Below are 16,764 nucleotides of genomic sequence, written 5' to 3' on the forward strand. Positions count from 1 at the left end.
GTGCCAGGCACTGTACTAAGTGCTGAGGTAGATTCATTCATTCGTATTATTTTGTTAATGAGGTGTATATCTCCATGATTCTATTAATTGTGATGATGTTGTTTTGTTTTGTTCTGTTTTGCTTTTCTGTCTGTCTCCCCCATTTTGACTGAGAGCCCGTTGTTGGGCAGGGATTGTCTCTATCTGTTGCTGAATTGTTACATTCCAAGCGCTTAGAACAGTGCTCTGCACATAGTAAGCGCTCAATAAATACTATTGAGTGAATGAATGAACACTTACTATGTGCAGAGCACTAAGTGCTTGAAAAGTACAATTCGGTAACAAATTGAGACAATCCCTACCCAACAATGGGCAGATCCAAAGTAATCAGGTTGGACATAATCCATTTCCTACTTGGGGCAACTGAGGCACAAAGAAGCTAAGTGACTTGTCCAGGGTCACACAGCAAAGTGGTAGAGCTGGAGTGGTCTTCTGCTATTGAAATTGATTCACTTGGTCTGACCAGTCCCTCTCTTCTGGAACTGGCCAGACCAAGTGCATTGATTTCCCCCATCTCGGGGGTTCTGAAGGTTGGCGGTAGGTCAGGTTTGGGGGTTGGATACACACTGGTGGTGGTGGGGACAGAGGGGAGGGAGGGGCAGAAAGACCAACTCCAAGGGCCTGTTTTCACTTCCTCTTTCAGAATTGGTTCAGAAAAAATAGGGAAGTTTCCTAAGCTGAGAGGGAGAGAGCACGATTAGACCGGTTCTATTGAAAGCCTTATTTTTGAGATTGATTTGATGTTGCTTCCAACCTGTAGCCTTCTGTGTCACCATCCTAGAGAGGTGAAGGAGAGGACAAAGCACTGGATTTAAGGTGTTGTAAACATCAACTGATTGACTTCAGCCATGCCATCCCTGTGCCTCAGTTTCCACGTGTGGGGAAGGACGGCTAGTTCTCTGACTCACGGCCGTCAAAGCCCCAGCAAAATGGTAGGATTGTCTTCGTCTGCCTTTCTGCCTATTATTTTAAGGGAGGGATTTTAAGGGAGAGAAGAGTGGACTGAATAGCCAGGCTGTGTGATCTTGGGCACGTACTGTGTGCAGAGCACTGACCTATGTGTTTGGGAGAGTGCTATACAACAGAATTGGTAGACACTTTCCCTGAACCTGTTTCATTCATTCAGTTGTATTTATTAAGTATTGTGTGCAGAGCACTGTTACTTGTGCGCTTGACTCTCAGGTCCTTAGTTTTATATCTCAGATAAGAGATCTTGTGGCTAAAAGAAGATAACTGCACTGGCTTTCTCTAATGACTTTCTGGACCTATACTTCTTAATAGGATCTAATCTGAAATCAGAAGTTACCTGGCCTGTAGTATTTAATGTCCCAGTTGGCAGACACTCCTCTCTCAAGTATTCTGTGTTTGGGATTGAGGCAGATCAGACAGAAATTTGAACCCCTCTCCCCGACCTTCTGATTCATCTCTCTAGGTTTAGTCCTCCTTCAAGTTTCTGCTTACCTGGCCCTGTGCATGCCAAACATCTCACCCCCAAAATGTCAACATTTCAGCCCCTACGTACTCTGCTAGCCCAATTTTCCTGGGAGAGAGGTGTTCTGCCAGGGTCATTTTCAGCAGAGTAAACTGAGGTACAGAAGGGTTCACGCTGTTGCCAGGGAGAGGTGTGATTGGGTGGTTTGCCTTTTTAAAGTTGGATCCCTTTTTACTTCCAGAAGTGTTGCGTGTTTGGGTGATTACAGTTTAGAGAAACTGGTTCCCAACACTCTCTTTTTAGAGAAACTGGTTCCCAACACCCTCTTTCTTTCTTGGATGATGCCTATTTGAGTGTTTCACACCTTTTATAAGATTTTGCAGCCTTCTGGACACACCTTATCTCAATGGTCTTCTGGATCTGTACTTCGCTGACATGCTTAGGAATTCGCTCCTGCTCCTGCTCCACAGCAAACAACGGAGCCTCGCTCAGTTTCTAGCTGGTTGGTATGAGCTCAGGACATTGTCACTTCTAAACACTGTGGGGAAAAGAAGGGCTCTTTCAAGCATCCCAGCCTGTAATTTTTCATTTCACGACTTTTGGTTTCTATCTGTAAGCCAGACCTTTTGGAATCTTATTCCCAGACCGATCCAATCTATCTAAATAAACCAGAGCATTGGGGGCCTTGATTGTCTCTTCTAGGCAGCTAGCTGGTTTTTGACGGCTCATCATTCTTTGCTGCTGCTTTCTTTGTTCTGGATCGACCCTCACAATGAACGGCTTCTCCTTTGGAAGCCCTACCTGCCCTCTGACTGTGCTTGGGTGGGAAGGGCAGGGTTGCTGGCTTGGTTTATTTCCTTATCTCCTGCAGAGCTGTTGTCAAATTCTTCTCCAGAGTCCAGAAACCCTGGATCACTGAGTTAGCCTCCTGCCAGCTCTAGAATGGCCACACTAGCACCAGCCCTGTTCGTCATCCTGGTGAGTCTTCCCGTGTGTTTTCTTTGCTACTTTTTTTTTTCCAGTTTGCCAGTGTCTCTGTCTCAGGGTACAGGCTGCCTCTACGAAGAAGGTAGGAGTTTGCAGCAGCTGAGGCCAGGGCACAAGTGGAGGAGGAATAATACTTTGAATAATAATAATTGTGGTATTGGTTAAATGGTTACCATGTGCCAATTACTGTAGTAAGCACTGAGAATGCTATATTATGCAGATTGGATATGGTAATAATAATAATGTTGGTATTAAGCACTTACTATATGCTGAGCTCTGTTCTAAGCATTGGGTAATCAGGTTGTCCCACGTGAGACTCACAGTCTTCATCCCCCTTTTACAGATGAGGTAGCTGAGGCCCCAAGAAGTTGTGACTTGCCCAAAGTCACACAGCTGACAGGTGGCAGAGCAGGGATTAGAACCCATGGCCTCAGACTCCTAAGCCCGTGCTCTTTCTACTGAGCCACGATGCCAGTCCCACACAGTTTAAGGAGGAGCTAAGACAGCTTTTTATTCCCCATTTTACAAAAATAACTGAGGCACAGAGAAGTGACTTGTCCCAAGGTCAGACAGCAGGCAAGGAACAGAGTCACAATTAAAATCCAGGTCCTCAGACCCTCAGGCCTGGGCTCTTTCCCCTCGGCTTGCTACTTCACTTTTTTTAAACAGCAATACGAGGAAGGAAGAGGAGAAAGATCAGGCTGTGAGCAGTATCTCCACTTCTCTGGGAGATTGTGAATGCCTTTGGGGCAGAGATCTATATCTGTATGTACATATAAATAAAAATACCTTCCCTAGAGCCTAATGAGCACTGAATAAATATTTGATGAGCCTATTGACTCAATAAATGTTATAGCACAGTTTTACATAAAACTTGCTTTCTCCGGGGGAGAAGAGATTTGACTGTTCTGTCTTTATTATTTCAGCAAGATGTTGCTAGAAGTACTTTTCTGAATTCTAGAATTCTTGTCATTGAGATTTCTCTAGAATTTTAAATTCCCATTACAGTGAATGCAAGGGTAAGCCTAGAAATAAATAGGGCCACAGTCACTGGATCCACTTTTAAGTTAGTGATCCCAATTTCAGCGATTCCCTTGAACCCTGGATTTCTTAATGTCGGGTATGGTTTAACCTGCACTTGTTTTCTCAAAAAGATCCACCTGATGCGCCGTATGGATACGGGTGCTGCGGAAGAATGAAACTACTGAAGTGAGCTGCTCTATCTTACAAGGTAAGATAATTTTGAAAATTCTCATGTTTAATCGTAGCTCATTACTGCCTGCCTACGCAGTAACCATCTATGGATATCGGGTTACATACCTCAGAATAAAATCACACACCAATGTGATGTTAATTCAGTCTTGGGACTAAGAGTAGTAGGTTTAGCCTGGTGAGGCAGAGAAGTAAATGGTCTTACTGACCACCAGGGAGGATTTAAATTGGCCATCTCTTTCGTGGACCAGCTGACCTGTGATTTACCCATTTCCCTGCCACTGGGCCATGAGTTTGGGGTGCTCCTCACAAGGATTGACTGCCTGGATTGACTGGCAGGCAGACTGGCCCCTGGAGCTGTGGAAATTTCTCCGCCTTTAGCAGCAGGCAGGCCTTTAGGCCCCAACTCTTTTTCACTTAAGTCATGCTAGGTGGCCAGGAAATTATCCAGTCTTTAGAGCTAGGGACCTGTTACTTTAGAAATGAGGTGAAATTCTCCTTAGGCTAGAGAAGGGGCAAGGCACCCATTTGGTAAAATATCCCAGCCTCAGGCCTAGAGAATGTTCCACATTACAGTTGCTCTGAGGATCATCCCACTATAATCTGTAGGGGATCCCGTCTTTGGAGAATCAGAGAAAAGTAAAGACAAGAGATGCCAGATAAATTTATAGTTTTCTCTGAGTTTTCTCTGGCAGACAGCAGAAGTTACAAGACTTTCTGGTCTCTGGTTGGAGCACCCCAGACTTGTCACTGCAAGGAACATGTCTTTCCCTCCCTAACATCCCACAGCGTGCTTCTGCTCGCTAACTTTCTCCATCCCATGTTTTGAGGACGGTACCAGCCAAAACATTATTGTAGTCTCTCAGTCATTTGTAATGAAAAGTGAGTTCAAGTCAAAGAAGCCGTTTAAACTTTTACGAGTAACTTGACCAGAATATTTACATATTTATTAAATCTTTACAATCAGCAATTATAATCAAATACACAATTTTATGTACAAGGATTATATACATTTTTGCCCAGACTTTTACATCACAGTACAGTTTCCCTTAGAAATATTGTTTACATTTATCACCAAACAGTAAAATCCACCAACAGTAGGGTTACAGCACCTGTTAGTACACACATTTGTTCATAAATTACATCATAAGAAAATATACGGCTGTAAATTGGGCTTTTAAAAATGTCTCTTTTATAAAAGCTGAACATACAATATTTCATTCACAGAATGTTTTTTTCTTATGTTCTGACTGAAGCCTTGTGCATGGGACGGCTGGTTAGGGATTTACTGGGTGAAGGCCCTAGCATAATTTAGTAGATGGGGGAGTTCGGTGGGAGAACAAATCCTGCTTTAGTTTAAAACAGCGAGCAATGGAAAACCAACTGTAAATAGTATAGATAAGGAGCCTCCTTGAGATAATTGGCTTAATCGAATCAGAGAATTTAGGGTTTTTCCTCTTTTTATTAATTCAACAATGAGGGCAATTGTTGAGAATCAGAAGGAAGGAAAAGCATTATCAGTTAGGAACCTGATGAAGATTAAGAAAAACTTTCAGCAACTCCCACCATCCCAGCAATGCAAATCCACCTAACTATACGGTTGTTGGTTTGGGGGTTTTTTGCACATAAAAATCAAAGAAAACTTATTGCAACTGAGTTTAAAATTTTCTGAAGATGTAAATGAGCAAGGCGAACTACATACATTTAAGTAGGTAAACTAACAAGTTAACTTTTTAAAAACGAAAATACCTGAATTAAATTACCATCTTCCTGCCCTTACCTAATCAGGATTAACATTTACTCGATTCCATTTATATCTGTAAACAAAGTGTAAAGTCTGTCTGGGTCAAAAACTTTATGGCTGTGATGATCACTTCAGCTAAACCTTTAGGCAGTCAATATTTAACTGAGGTAGACCAGATGTGTCAGGCAATTTTTAAATTCAGGGTTCCACTCGTCTCCTGAATTCAAAGAAAGTAACAATGTCTACAACTGTCAAAACTCAGCCCCTGACATTTGCTTTCTTAAAGATTAACGATGCATTTAAAAGCTAGTTAGTGGCAGTTATGTCAAATAAGAACCTCATATCATTTAGTGAAATTTATTGGCAAAGACAAAATTGTACTTTGGAAACTAAAGCTCTTCGTATTCCTAACAATGAAGACTATTTAACTCCATCGCCCCTAGTTTGGGTCTGGCTTGGGCTAGCGACGTGAAACTGTTTCACTTGCTTAGGATCCAGAGAACCGTCTAGCTAGCCTCCGGTAGGCGAAGGAAAGATCCCCTCCTAATGGCCGAAGGAGGGACTTAGTTGCAACTGGGTGCCTCGCCTTCTAGGCAGTTCCCCGGTGGGAAGACAGCCATTGCCTTGGGCAATTTCCAAAGCTCAGACACCGGGACGTATAGTGCTTCTATATATATATATATATATATATATATGTGTATATATATATATACTTGGCTTCCTTTCCCAGTACTTAAAATCAAGGTGAACTGCTCATGTATTAAGCTCCGTATCATTCCTTCTCTAGAAAATATTCTACTAAATCTTAACTAACAGCAGATTTTGCATGCAGAGAACCTAAAATTGAGCTGTGGAGTCAAATTCAGTGAAGTGCCACAGGATTTTATTGGCCGCTCTTTTTCTTCTTCCTCTTTCTCCCAAGAGTGAACTCCTAATAGACTCAACTGAGTTTACTTCAAAATGTTGTAAGCAGCTATTATTATCCCCTTACAGAAGACTGCAACATCAGTCTGTCTGTCTTGAAGTCACATTGTACACAAATATACATCACAATACAGTACAGCTGCTCTGATTAACAATTGCATATACAGTACCTCCACAAATGGTCTTTCAGAGAAAGGGTATACTGCCAAAATAATGGAAGACAGAAGGGGAGTAAGCCTGTCTTAGAAACTTGTTTTAGACCGATCAGGAAGAGCTTGAATGTTAACAATACAGACAAGATTCTAACTAAAGCCCTAAGGAGTAATTGATAGAAATGAAAAGTGAACAAACAGATGACTAAACTTTGGGATTTTGATGCAGGTTGTCAGAAAGAAACGCTCTCTGACTTTGTCTGGAGGAGCCTGCAGTTGGGTGAGTGTTTTCAGAGATTTCCCCATATTCAATTTTCAGATTCACTCACAGAAAGAGGAGTACGTGTAAGTGAATGTGATTTAACATTGTGCCCACCCCCGATTGCAACTTTAGAGACCCAAGTTCCAAAACAGGGAAATGCCCATTACTCACCACCTTCTAATTTAGCACGTCTCCATTGAACTGGTCCCACGGGCTGTTTAGTCGTTTGGGTGGTTAAACGTGCTCCTGGCCTTGATGCTGAAATCGTAAGGCCGAGGTGACCGACTCCTAGAGGACGACCGTGATGACGCCTAGGGGACGGACTGTGGCCGAATACCACCAATCCTACCATCCAATGTTAGTGTTAAGAGTTAACGGGCCAAGAGTGACCAACCTGCCCCACAGCAGGCCCCAAAGCAAAGTTTACGTTGCCGCATGGTGCTTTTTCTTGCCTTACTTCCAGTCCCGGTAGCCAAGTGCCTCAATTTCCATCTCGACTATGGGGCCCTTTGGCTGGTCCCACTATTAAGGTAAGCTGCCCAGGCTCTCAACTGGGTGGAGGTGTTGCATCAGCTTCACCTTTGGTTTTGAGGGAGTGGGGGAAAGTGCAATTCGGCTGGACCGTTTGTAAGTGAAAGAAAGAAAGGGGCGTGCTGGTTAATAGTGTGGGCGGACAGACAGGCAGACAGACAGCGGGGTATCTCACCTGCTTCTGTTTGTACTCCAACACAAGGAGATCAGGCCTTCCTTTCCATCAGTGGCAGCCCACCCTCCCTGGCTTCAGCATCTGCCACCAGTGGTGCCCTGACCAGCTTCCCATCTTTCCAGAGACCGAGGCAACCTCTTCCCCAGAGCCAACCCTCCTCCACCAGGCTGAGCGCAGGCGGTACGGCGTGGTGCCGTAGGTTGCCAGATTTGGTCGGCGGGGAGGGGAGAGGGAGGAGTGGCCCGTAAGCTCTCCTTCTGAAAGGGGGAAAAAAATCAAACGTGACCAATGCTAATGTAGCATTCTCTGGACTTACGCAATCTTCACCGAATCCAGACGAAGCCTGGATAACATAACACCTCTCTACGTAACATCTCCCCTCAGAGCTCTATCTCCGGTAGTAGGGCCCTCTTGTAACCAAAGTTCACCATGTTTTCATACCCACCCATCAATTGTTTTGGCAGTCATAGTTCATCCTTCTCCATCATTTCAAATGCTTCTATATCTTCATTCCAGTCTGCGAGTATGGATTCCATAGGCTGGACTTTATTTTTGTCCCAGGGAACGGCAGGGCTGGAGTCTTCCTCAGTCTGTGATTGTTCTTGAGGCTGGTTATCTAATTCAGTACATTCAGGCTCTTGGATTGGAGTCTCTTGAGTTTCAGGGGGACGGGAATTCTCTTTGGAAGGGGAAACACTAGTACTGTCTGCTTCGACGGGAGATGCCGGATCTGGTTCAGAAACAAGGGAATTTTCCCCAACGGGCTCTGGCTTGGCCAAACTGAGGTCCTGAGAGCTCTCCGGAATCTGTTCAGATCTCTGATTCTGTGAGTCGTTCTCCGGGGACTTTTGTTCCAGGTTTTCCATTTCCAAATCTTGACAAGAAAGAAAAAGAAGCTTCATGAGCTTTAGGCAGAAGCAGAGGCTATGTTACTCATACAGAATTTTCACCAGAAGAATTTGTGTGCTACCTTGCTGGCACATTGGTTTCCTAAGTCAACTCTGAACTTAGAAAATGCTTTATTTGACTAGTAAAAAATTCACAAGTTGTTAAAGCAGTTGATTGAATCTCCAACCAAGGGCAGGGAATGTGTTTGTTGCATCTGGTGTTCTCTATCTCCCATGAGCAATTTATCAGTGGTTTTTAGATGAAATATTTGTTGAAAACCAAACAGGATGACTCTCCCACCTCCAAAGTCAGTTCCGTGTATTTGGGATGAATGAATTAAGAGGTGAATCAAGAGTCAGTAATGCAGCTGCTGTGCTGTCGCTCTGCACTGGCAGAAACCTATTTAGCACCCACGAGTCGGGGAGGAATACAACAGCGCAGGACCCACACTGTAGTAGGAAAACTAGCAAAGAGCCCAATTCATGAACTTCCTTGCCCAAGGATACATTAGCAATCCAGTCAGTTTATAGGATGCTTGATGTACATTTGTTCAGAACTGTGGTTTCATTTACTAGTCTCCTTGAGTCAAAAAATCAGTCATGCAAAATTATTCAACTGCAATTTGGGGGTCTTCACACTGAGTCCCAAGTTATTTGGCTCTGAAAAAATCAGGCATTAAGGTAAAACTGTACTTCTTGATTTTTGTTTTATGAGTTGACTGAAAATTTGATCTATCATAATGTTATGTAACTTTTTTTTTTTTTAGGTGTTGTAAAAAAAAACGCTTAAATGGCACCCGATGCAGAGTTTGACTTGATAACCATACCGGTAAGTCATAATCACATTCAGCCTTTTTTTTTTTAATCTATGGAGCCTTTCTGGGGCTGGGATGTGATGAGTAGAGAAAAATATGCAGTGACCATAAGTACTGAAAGAAATTAGCTTCTCTAGTTGTAACAGGGGAGTAGAAACAGAATTACACTTTAATGCTTACTAACTTGGCACCATGATACTGAGCATGAATGAATGAACTCTCAATCACTATGCTTCTCCCCCCCTCAGCACTTCCCAAAGGTGGGCACCCTGGCATTGAGGGGGCCCAGTGTGCTTGGCTGTACTGTAGCCCAGGTTTTCTCCCCTGGGAGTCTGGTAGGTACCACATCCACTATCCCCCTGGTGCCTGACCTGCTCCAGCCTCAGCCTAAAATGGTCTCATCTCGGGGTTCCTACCTCTGAATGACACCATCTGTCCTAATTCATTTTCCAAAAAGAAGGACTAGCCATCTTAACTTAATTTCAAACAGGCAAAGCCCAGTGATCTCTTGTGACTTTAGACTGTACTGATGGATGGTGAGTTAGAATTATACTTAGAATCTCTTGCTGATTCAGTTAGGTAAATGGTTAGCACTCAGGTGGAATCCTCTATTAATATTTGTGAAGGAGTTTTGGTTTTTTTTAGTCCAAGAATGAGAGAGGGAGCCCTATTAAACAAAACTTCAGAGTCATTAACAGGAGATACTTACTGCTATCAATAATGTAGTTTGGAATCATTTTACCTTTAAATATTGTTGCTGAAATTCCAGTGGTAGCACAAAGAGGGGAAAAAGCAAATATACATTAAAAAGTCATAAAAAAAACTCCAGTCTTCTTCCTCTGCTGTACTCTAAGGACAGTGCTCACCACCCAGTAGGAGCTCAGTAAAAATACCATTGACTGATTCTGTGTTTAGTATAAAATCATGCATCCAGTTAAGACGGGAGGAGGTCAGCATTTCAAAGAACTGCCCAGAAAGGAAAAATAAGCTGCAGCCTGGTCTCTCATTTTCAACAGGAAGTTTCATAGGTGAGAACCGTTTGGCTCAGCCAGCGAGGCGGACTTCTAGGTAAGAACCATAGGGGGACTAGGGGAATTATATCCAGCTCTGTCAGCAAACATGGTGCAGCCTGCCTCTTTAACCAAATGCCGCTTTAGCTGCTGTTAGGCTGCCCCATCCAAAAGGTATTTTCCAGCTGAGAGGAAAAAAGGGGCCAATCTCCACTGTCCTCAGCACCTCCAGTCATCATTGGATCGACTATATTTATTGCACGCTTACTGTGTGCAGAACCCTGTACTAAGCGCTTGGGAGAGTACAATACAACAGAGACACATAGACACATTCCCTGGCCACAGGGAGCTGATATCCATGCTATCCCGTCCTTCCCTACTTCTGCTGTGAAGTCAAATTTGTAAGTGGAAGTGGATGTGAGTCAGTCAAATTTGATCCTTAGCCTTCACAGGTATGAAAATTATTATCACTTGATTTCATCTAATGTGTTTAGCATCACTAAGTGCTTACTGCTGCCACGAGTTCTCTATCTGAAAATTTGTTATGGTATTTACTATGTACCAGGCACTGTATTAAGTGCTGGGGTAGATCCAAGACAATCTGGTTGGACACAGTCCACCTCCCACATGGGGCTCACAGTCTTAATCCCCATTTCAGAGATGAGGTAACTGAGGCACAGAGAAGTTAAGTAATTTGCCCACAGTCACACAGCAAACAAGTGGCAGAGCTGGGGTTAGAACCCAGGACCTTCTGACTCCCACACCTGTGCTCTTTCCATTAGGCTATGCTACTTCTCAAAACTGAGATGTGCATTTAAGGAATGATGAAGAGAACACTCCCACCAACTTCTGCACAGTCACAGTCTTACTTCGACTACAAATAACCCAGAATTTAAGAAGCACTGACCTGTCCAAGTGAGGTAAATGCAAATGAAAGAACTTGCAACTTACTCTGGGATCAAAATTACTCCTGCCCTGCATAAGAAGGTAATGATTTCGCCCTTACCTCGGTCTTTGGCTTTATCAGAGAGAAGCACCTCTACCTCTTCATATTCTTGGATTGCATCCAAAATAATGTTTCCTTCTTTGTTGAACAGGAACACCAAGGGGATCGTGATGTCATCTGTATTCTTTCCATCACCAGCCATCTGGAAAAGCGGAGCAGTATCACTACTGCTCCCCTCATTGTCATCTAGCCAACAGAAATGATCATGTGAATGCACTTTATTACGGGAACACCCCTTATCACCTCCTACAGGTAAGATATTTCACAGGGATTTTCACATCACTTATTATCTTTTGTTATGTTTCACACTGAACAATGAAGTCCAGAGAGAATGGATTTACATTATTTTCCATGATTCAGATCTGTCGTTATTTTACATCTGAAAAAGGGGGACACTGGCAGTTTGGCTGCATATCTGCATTGGATATTAACAACCCGTAGGGGTCAAATAACTTGTTGGTTGGAAATTCACTCAATCGTAGTTATCGAGCACTTACTGTGTGCAGAGCCTGTACTAAGCATTTGGGAGAGTACAATATAACAATAAACAGGCACAATTCCCTACCTGCAATGAATTTACAGTCTAGAGGGTGAGACAGACATTAATGTAAATTAGATATGTACATGAATACTGTGGGGCTGGGAGGGGGGATGAATGAAGGGAGGGGGAGAAGAGGAATGGGGGTGCTTAGTGAATGCCTCTTGGAGATGGGCCTTCAATAAGCCTTTGAAACGGGGGAGTGGGAGAGTAGTCATTTGTCAGATTTGAGAAGGGACGACGTTCCAGGCCAGGAGGCGACTTGGGCGAGGGGTCGGCAATGAGATCAAGGTACAGTGAGAAGGTCAGCATTAGAGGAACCAAGCTTCCGGGATGGGTCGTAGCAGTAGAGTAACGAGGTGAGGTAGGTGGGGGCAAAGTGCTTTAAAGCCAGGGGTGAGGAGGTTTTGTTTTATGCAGAGATGGATGGGCAATGACTGGAGATAATCAGGGGAAAAAAAATCACACTACAAAGCAGCATTTCCCAGTTCTTTACACTATTCAGAGTGAATGTGAATTCTGGAATAGTTTCCTTAACAAAAAAGCAAACGAAGCTGCAAGGAACAAACTATTTTGCAAACCCTCTCTCACAGAGTATGTGCAATCAGAAGCTGGCCAGTTAAGGCACTAAAAAATAGGGTTACTTACCAATAACAATCCCACCAATTGCTCCAGCTTTTTGGATATTCCGTGCTTTTTCAGCAAACATACACTGGCCTCTTTGCATCAAAGCAATTTTTCCCTTCACTGCTTCAGGATTAGTAATTTCCGAACAGCCATTGTATGGTTTACTGCTTGCCACAAAACCTCTCGTCTGTAGGAAGCAGGCAATGATTAAAATTATACAATTGAATTTTGACTTCAAATTTTCTTAAGAATGATCCTCTAAAACCATCCATGATAGTGGACCTGGCCTGACTGGCAAACACAACAATCCCTCTCCTTCCACCTTCCTTGAATATTTTAAATCGCTTTTTTTCAAAAAAGTAGACAATTACAATTTTTGTGCTATCTAAAGAAAGAGAGTTAAAAACCTTACCATTCATCTATTCACTCAAAAAATCTGCACAAGCCATTTTATATCCATTTACTGTTCTGGAATTGATTTTTAAAGAAAAAACTGGCTGATTTAGATGATGGCAATTACAGTAATGTATTTGTTAAGCACTTACTAGGTGCCAAGCACTGTTCTAAGAGCTGGGGTAGATACAAGGTGATCAGGTTGTCCCACGTGGGGCTCACAGTCTTAATTCCCATTTTACAGATGAGGTAATTGAGGTACAGAGAAGTTAAGAACTGAGGCTTGCCCAAAGTCACACAGCAGACAAATGGCGGAGCTGGGATCGGAACTCATGTCCTCCGACTCCTAAGCCCGTGCTCTTTCCACTAAGCCACACTGCTTCTAATCAATCAGTGGTGTTTACTGAGTGCTTACTGTGTGCAGAGCACTCTACTAAGTTGTTTGGAAGAGTACAATACAATAGAGTTGGTAGACTCATTCTCGGCCCATAAATGGACTGGTATAGCTGAAGGTTCAACTTTAGTTTAACACCAAACTTTTGTCCCAAACCAGCCTAACTGTGAGGGAATCTACAGATCCAGATGTGGGACACCAATACATTCAAGCAGGTAGGATTACTATGCATCAGCTGACTTAGCCAGTTCTCCAGCACTTCGAAGAGTGCTCGGCCCATAGTAAGTGCTTAACAAATACCATTAATTATTATTACTGCCCTGGGGCTCTGCCTTGTCGGTCTGGCTGTTTGTCCAGGGATTGTTGTGGACTTTGCGCTGCTATTTTTGCTAGACTTCCAGCTCACTCTTCTTCCTTCCATCCTCCACTGCAGGAGGAGGCTGGGCAAGAGTGGGTCCAGAACCAGGAATCCTTTAAACGTAATAATAATAATTGCAGTATTTGTTAAGCACTTACTATATGCACTGTACCAAGCGCTGGGTGGACACAGACAAGTGGGAGAGTCTGGATTAGAACCCACAACCCTCTGACTCCCAGGCCCATGCTCTGTCCACTTTGCCATGCTTCTTCCCCATTCAACTGCCCCAGCTCCTTAGATAAAGATTTTCAAGTAAACTACCTCTCATCCTTTTTACAAGCCCCCAAATTCACTCACAGGCAAAGAAAAATGCCTGAAAGTTATCCTTGTTCAAAAAGTACTTCAGAGTAAAATTGGCATCTGATTTTTAAAGTATTACTGTAACTTTGTAGAGGACTAAGAACACCTGAGAGCATTTTACTGATGCTCAGGAAGGGCAGAGAAGTCATGAAAAAACATAATCAAAATCATGAAGGATTTGGACAAGGTAAACATGGAATTGTTGAGGCTAAGTTCCTCAACATCAGATGGTAGGTTTAAGCCACTTTGGGATGGAAGCTGATGGAATGCACCATAAGGTAAAAAGACAGGTTGGAATAAATACAAGGATGAGATCCATGAGAGGGAAAAGTTAGGGATGGTGGAAGGATTAATGAGAGCAGTTAACAAGTGGTTCCTAAAGGGTTACTGGAGGGAACCTTTGAACATGGAAGGCAGCTGTCCTCTAAGCATCAGTAGTGCCACTGTGTGAGATAGAACATTGGCTGGGCCAGTGATCTAACCCCATATATGGAATTTTAGGTACAGTTACTTCAAAATGGCTGTCGAGTTATTTATGCCATTCACTTTGAAAAATGAAGAAGCAGCGTGGCTCAGTGGAAAGAGCCTGGGCTTTGGAGTCAGGGCTCATGAGTTCGAATCCCAGCTCTGCCACTTGTCGGCTGTGTGACTGCATAAAACAAAACAAGTTCTCTGTGCCTCAGTTCCCTCATCTGTAAAATGGGGATTAAGACTGTGAGCCCCACGTGGGACAACCTGATTCCCCTATGTCTACCCCAGCGCTTAGAATAGTGCTCTGCACATAGTAAGCGCTTAACAAATACCAACATTATTATTATTATTATTATTAAAACCTGGTACAGAATGTTTAAATTTAGGTGAGTGATACTCAGAAAAATATAATGAGCTAAAATAGTTAAATTAAGGTCAAAGAGAGAACAAGTCAACACAATGTTTGAACAGTCAGTGACGATGGTCCTGGAAGAAACTGCACTTACACCTACCCCTGTTTTATGTTTGGACAGGTCCATTCCAAACTGTGCTGGCCCAGCAGTCAATACTACTCTGCCAAAATATGGATGGGAAACAATTTGAACTGCCCGAGGTGGTAACTGCTGTTCTTTCTGCTGCTGACTGGAGAGCTCAATCATTTCCTGCATAAACCTCAAGCCGTCTTCAGCATCCATTGAACTTGCAGCCTGTGGAAAGAGGGGCTCATTTTATACTTTTTTCTCATAGACTCTTTCAAAGCTGTGTTCTTGAGTGAAAAGGTAACTTACTTTAGCCTCTATTGCTCTGCTCTCTCCCTATAGGATTATTTCCCCCTCCTCCACCCCCCAGTCTTGATGACTATCAATAGACAGAAATGATTCTGTCCAGCGAGGAGTCATGGCTATTGTTGGAGTTTAACAATGATAATTAAGGACGGAATACAGTGACCCTCTTCTCTTCTCATTAGGGCAATCTATCACTGAATGCATAATAGTGGCATATTAGTTTTTTTTTGTTGTTGTTTTTGTTTGTTTTACAGAGATGGGTATGTTTTTCCTCAGGTAAATAGAAAAATACAGAGTTGAGTTTTTGAGAAAAATGAGTTAATTGGATTTGGTGGCTTTCCTAAAGTAGAATATGATAAAAGGTGGAAGGTATGGATGATGAAGTCAATCCTAAGCAGGGGCCTAAGAGAAAACTTCAAAATCTCAAACCATTTTTTCTTTTTGGGGGAGTTAGTAACCCTGAGTTGAGGGGAGAGAAGGGGCCCCTACTCAATATGGCAGTCTTACTTGGATTGCATGTTGAACCAGCTGTACTCTTCCGTCTTTGAGGTGAATCAAACTCACTCCCATCTTCTTCAGGATTTCTAAATGTTCAGGGTTACTGGCCATAAAATCCCTGGCTCTCAGAGGGGGCTTAGGTCCACTCCCAAAACTCTCTTCTCTGCCAAAGACAAACATTAACAAGGTTTAAATTATATATATATATCTGGGAGAGGAAAATTTAACAACATTTAAATGTCTAAATCGCATGCTAATATATTGTTCTGCTATATTTCTGGTTATACTTTATTATAGCATTATTAGGTAATGACATAATAAAGCTTTGGCTTTTTGGTGGGGTGGGGAAGGACTGGTTTGATTTCCAGGTTCCTGGAAGCATAAAACTGCTCACTAAAAAAAAAAAGTCAATTTTAAGTATTGGTTTGCATTCTTTTTAGCAGCATTTCTTGTAATCAGAAATGAAAGTAAGTTTGTTGAAATATAAAAAGACTTGTTTATGATTTTCAAACTGAAAGGCATAGACACAGGTATTAAAAAAAACACAAAAAACTATAGAGCCAACTTATTTCACAGCCAGAAAAAAAACAAAACTGTGCTCTATGACATGACAGACTAATGGACAACTGAAATGCTATTATAGTACAGATAGAAAAATGAATCATCCAATTCATCATCTTTACTTAATGGTTCCTTTTATACAGGTCACCAATCTAAAGGAACTGCTGGCTCTGGCGGAAAAGGCTCTGCTCTATATTTACCTATTTCATGAATGCTAATGAAGATTTGCAGCATGACTGACTACGAATTATCTGCAAAAATGATCAATAGAGACCATTTCTAACCTTATCTAGGGACCATCCTTGAAAATACATATTTTCTAACTTAAAAATTAAAGTTCCATCTTACACTCTGGCAACTCCTCTCGGACAGCTTTTATCCACCACATTTTTCAAAGGTTCCCGGATGCTCTGAGCATACATAGGGTCATTGGGGAAGAGAATCTGGGTGTTTGGACAGGTCCAGTCAAAGTTACTGTCATCCAGTTCGGTGTACTCTGTAGTCTAGGACAGAAGAGAATTGTATGGTAAGGAAAGCAATTAATCCTGGCATTGTCTTCATGGTTAAGATTTCTCCCCCTCCCTCCTGGATCTTGACTTCTGA

General features: G+C 42.6%; 1 protein-coding gene and 1 long non-coding RNA gene across 8 annotated transcripts in view; one reads left to right on the forward strand and one right to left on the reverse strand.

Annotated features, from left to right (window-relative positions):
• LOC107547892 overlaps positions 1 to 16,515 on the forward strand; it is a 22,536-nt gene extending 6,021 nt beyond the window's left edge. Inside the window, exons 3-13 of one of the 4 annotated variants that reach the window (XR_003765296.1) lie at positions 800 to 971; positions 1,846 to 1,973; positions 2,367 to 2,449; positions 3,613 to 3,689; positions 6,720 to 6,770; positions 9,113 to 9,174; positions 10,177 to 10,228; positions 10,953 to 11,157; positions 11,268 to 11,428; positions 14,851 to 15,096; positions 16,305 to 16,515. This is a non-coding gene — a long non-coding RNA (uncharacterized LOC107547892). Of the gene's footprint in view, positions 1 to 799; positions 972 to 1,845; positions 1,978 to 2,366; positions 2,450 to 3,612; positions 3,690 to 6,719; positions 6,771 to 9,112; positions 9,175 to 10,176; positions 10,229 to 10,952; positions 11,158 to 11,267; positions 11,429 to 14,850; positions 15,097 to 16,304 lie in introns of all 4 variants that reach the window. The other 3 variants (XR_003765295.1, XR_001604356.2, XR_001604357.2) reach the window with 3 other exon arrangements.
• Positions 4,576 to 16,764, reverse strand: part of EDEM3 (ER degradation enhancing alpha-mannosidase like protein 3) — a 46,983-nt gene continuing 34,794 nt past the window's right edge. For 2 of the 4 annotated variants that reach the window (XM_029081319.2, XM_029081322.2), the window contains 7 exons: positions 16,510 to 16,664; positions 15,610 to 15,763; positions 14,830 to 15,024; positions 12,363 to 12,528; positions 11,177 to 11,362; positions 9,870 to 9,917; positions 4,576 to 8,332 (listed from right to left, as the gene is read on the reverse strand). In XM_029081319.2, coding sequence (XP_028937152.1) covers positions 7,923 to 8,332; positions 9,870 to 9,917; positions 11,177 to 11,362; positions 12,363 to 12,528; positions 14,830 to 15,024; positions 15,610 to 15,763; positions 16,510 to 16,664 — 1,314 coding nt within the window. In that variant the 3' untranslated portion in view covers positions 4,576 to 7,922. The remainder of the gene's footprint in view (positions 8,333 to 9,869; positions 9,918 to 11,176; positions 11,363 to 12,362; positions 12,529 to 14,829; positions 15,025 to 15,609; positions 15,764 to 16,509; positions 16,665 to 16,764) is intronic. The other 2 variants (XM_029081320.2, XM_029081321.2) reach the window with 2 other exon arrangements.

The sequence above is a fragment of the Ornithorhynchus anatinus genome, chromosome 16 (genome assembly GCF_004115215.2).
Source record: "Ornithorhynchus anatinus isolate Pmale09 chromosome 16, mOrnAna1.pri.v4, whole genome shotgun sequence".
NCBI classification, from domain to species: domain Eukaryota; kingdom Metazoa; phylum Chordata; class Mammalia; order Monotremata; family Ornithorhynchidae; genus Ornithorhynchus; species Ornithorhynchus anatinus.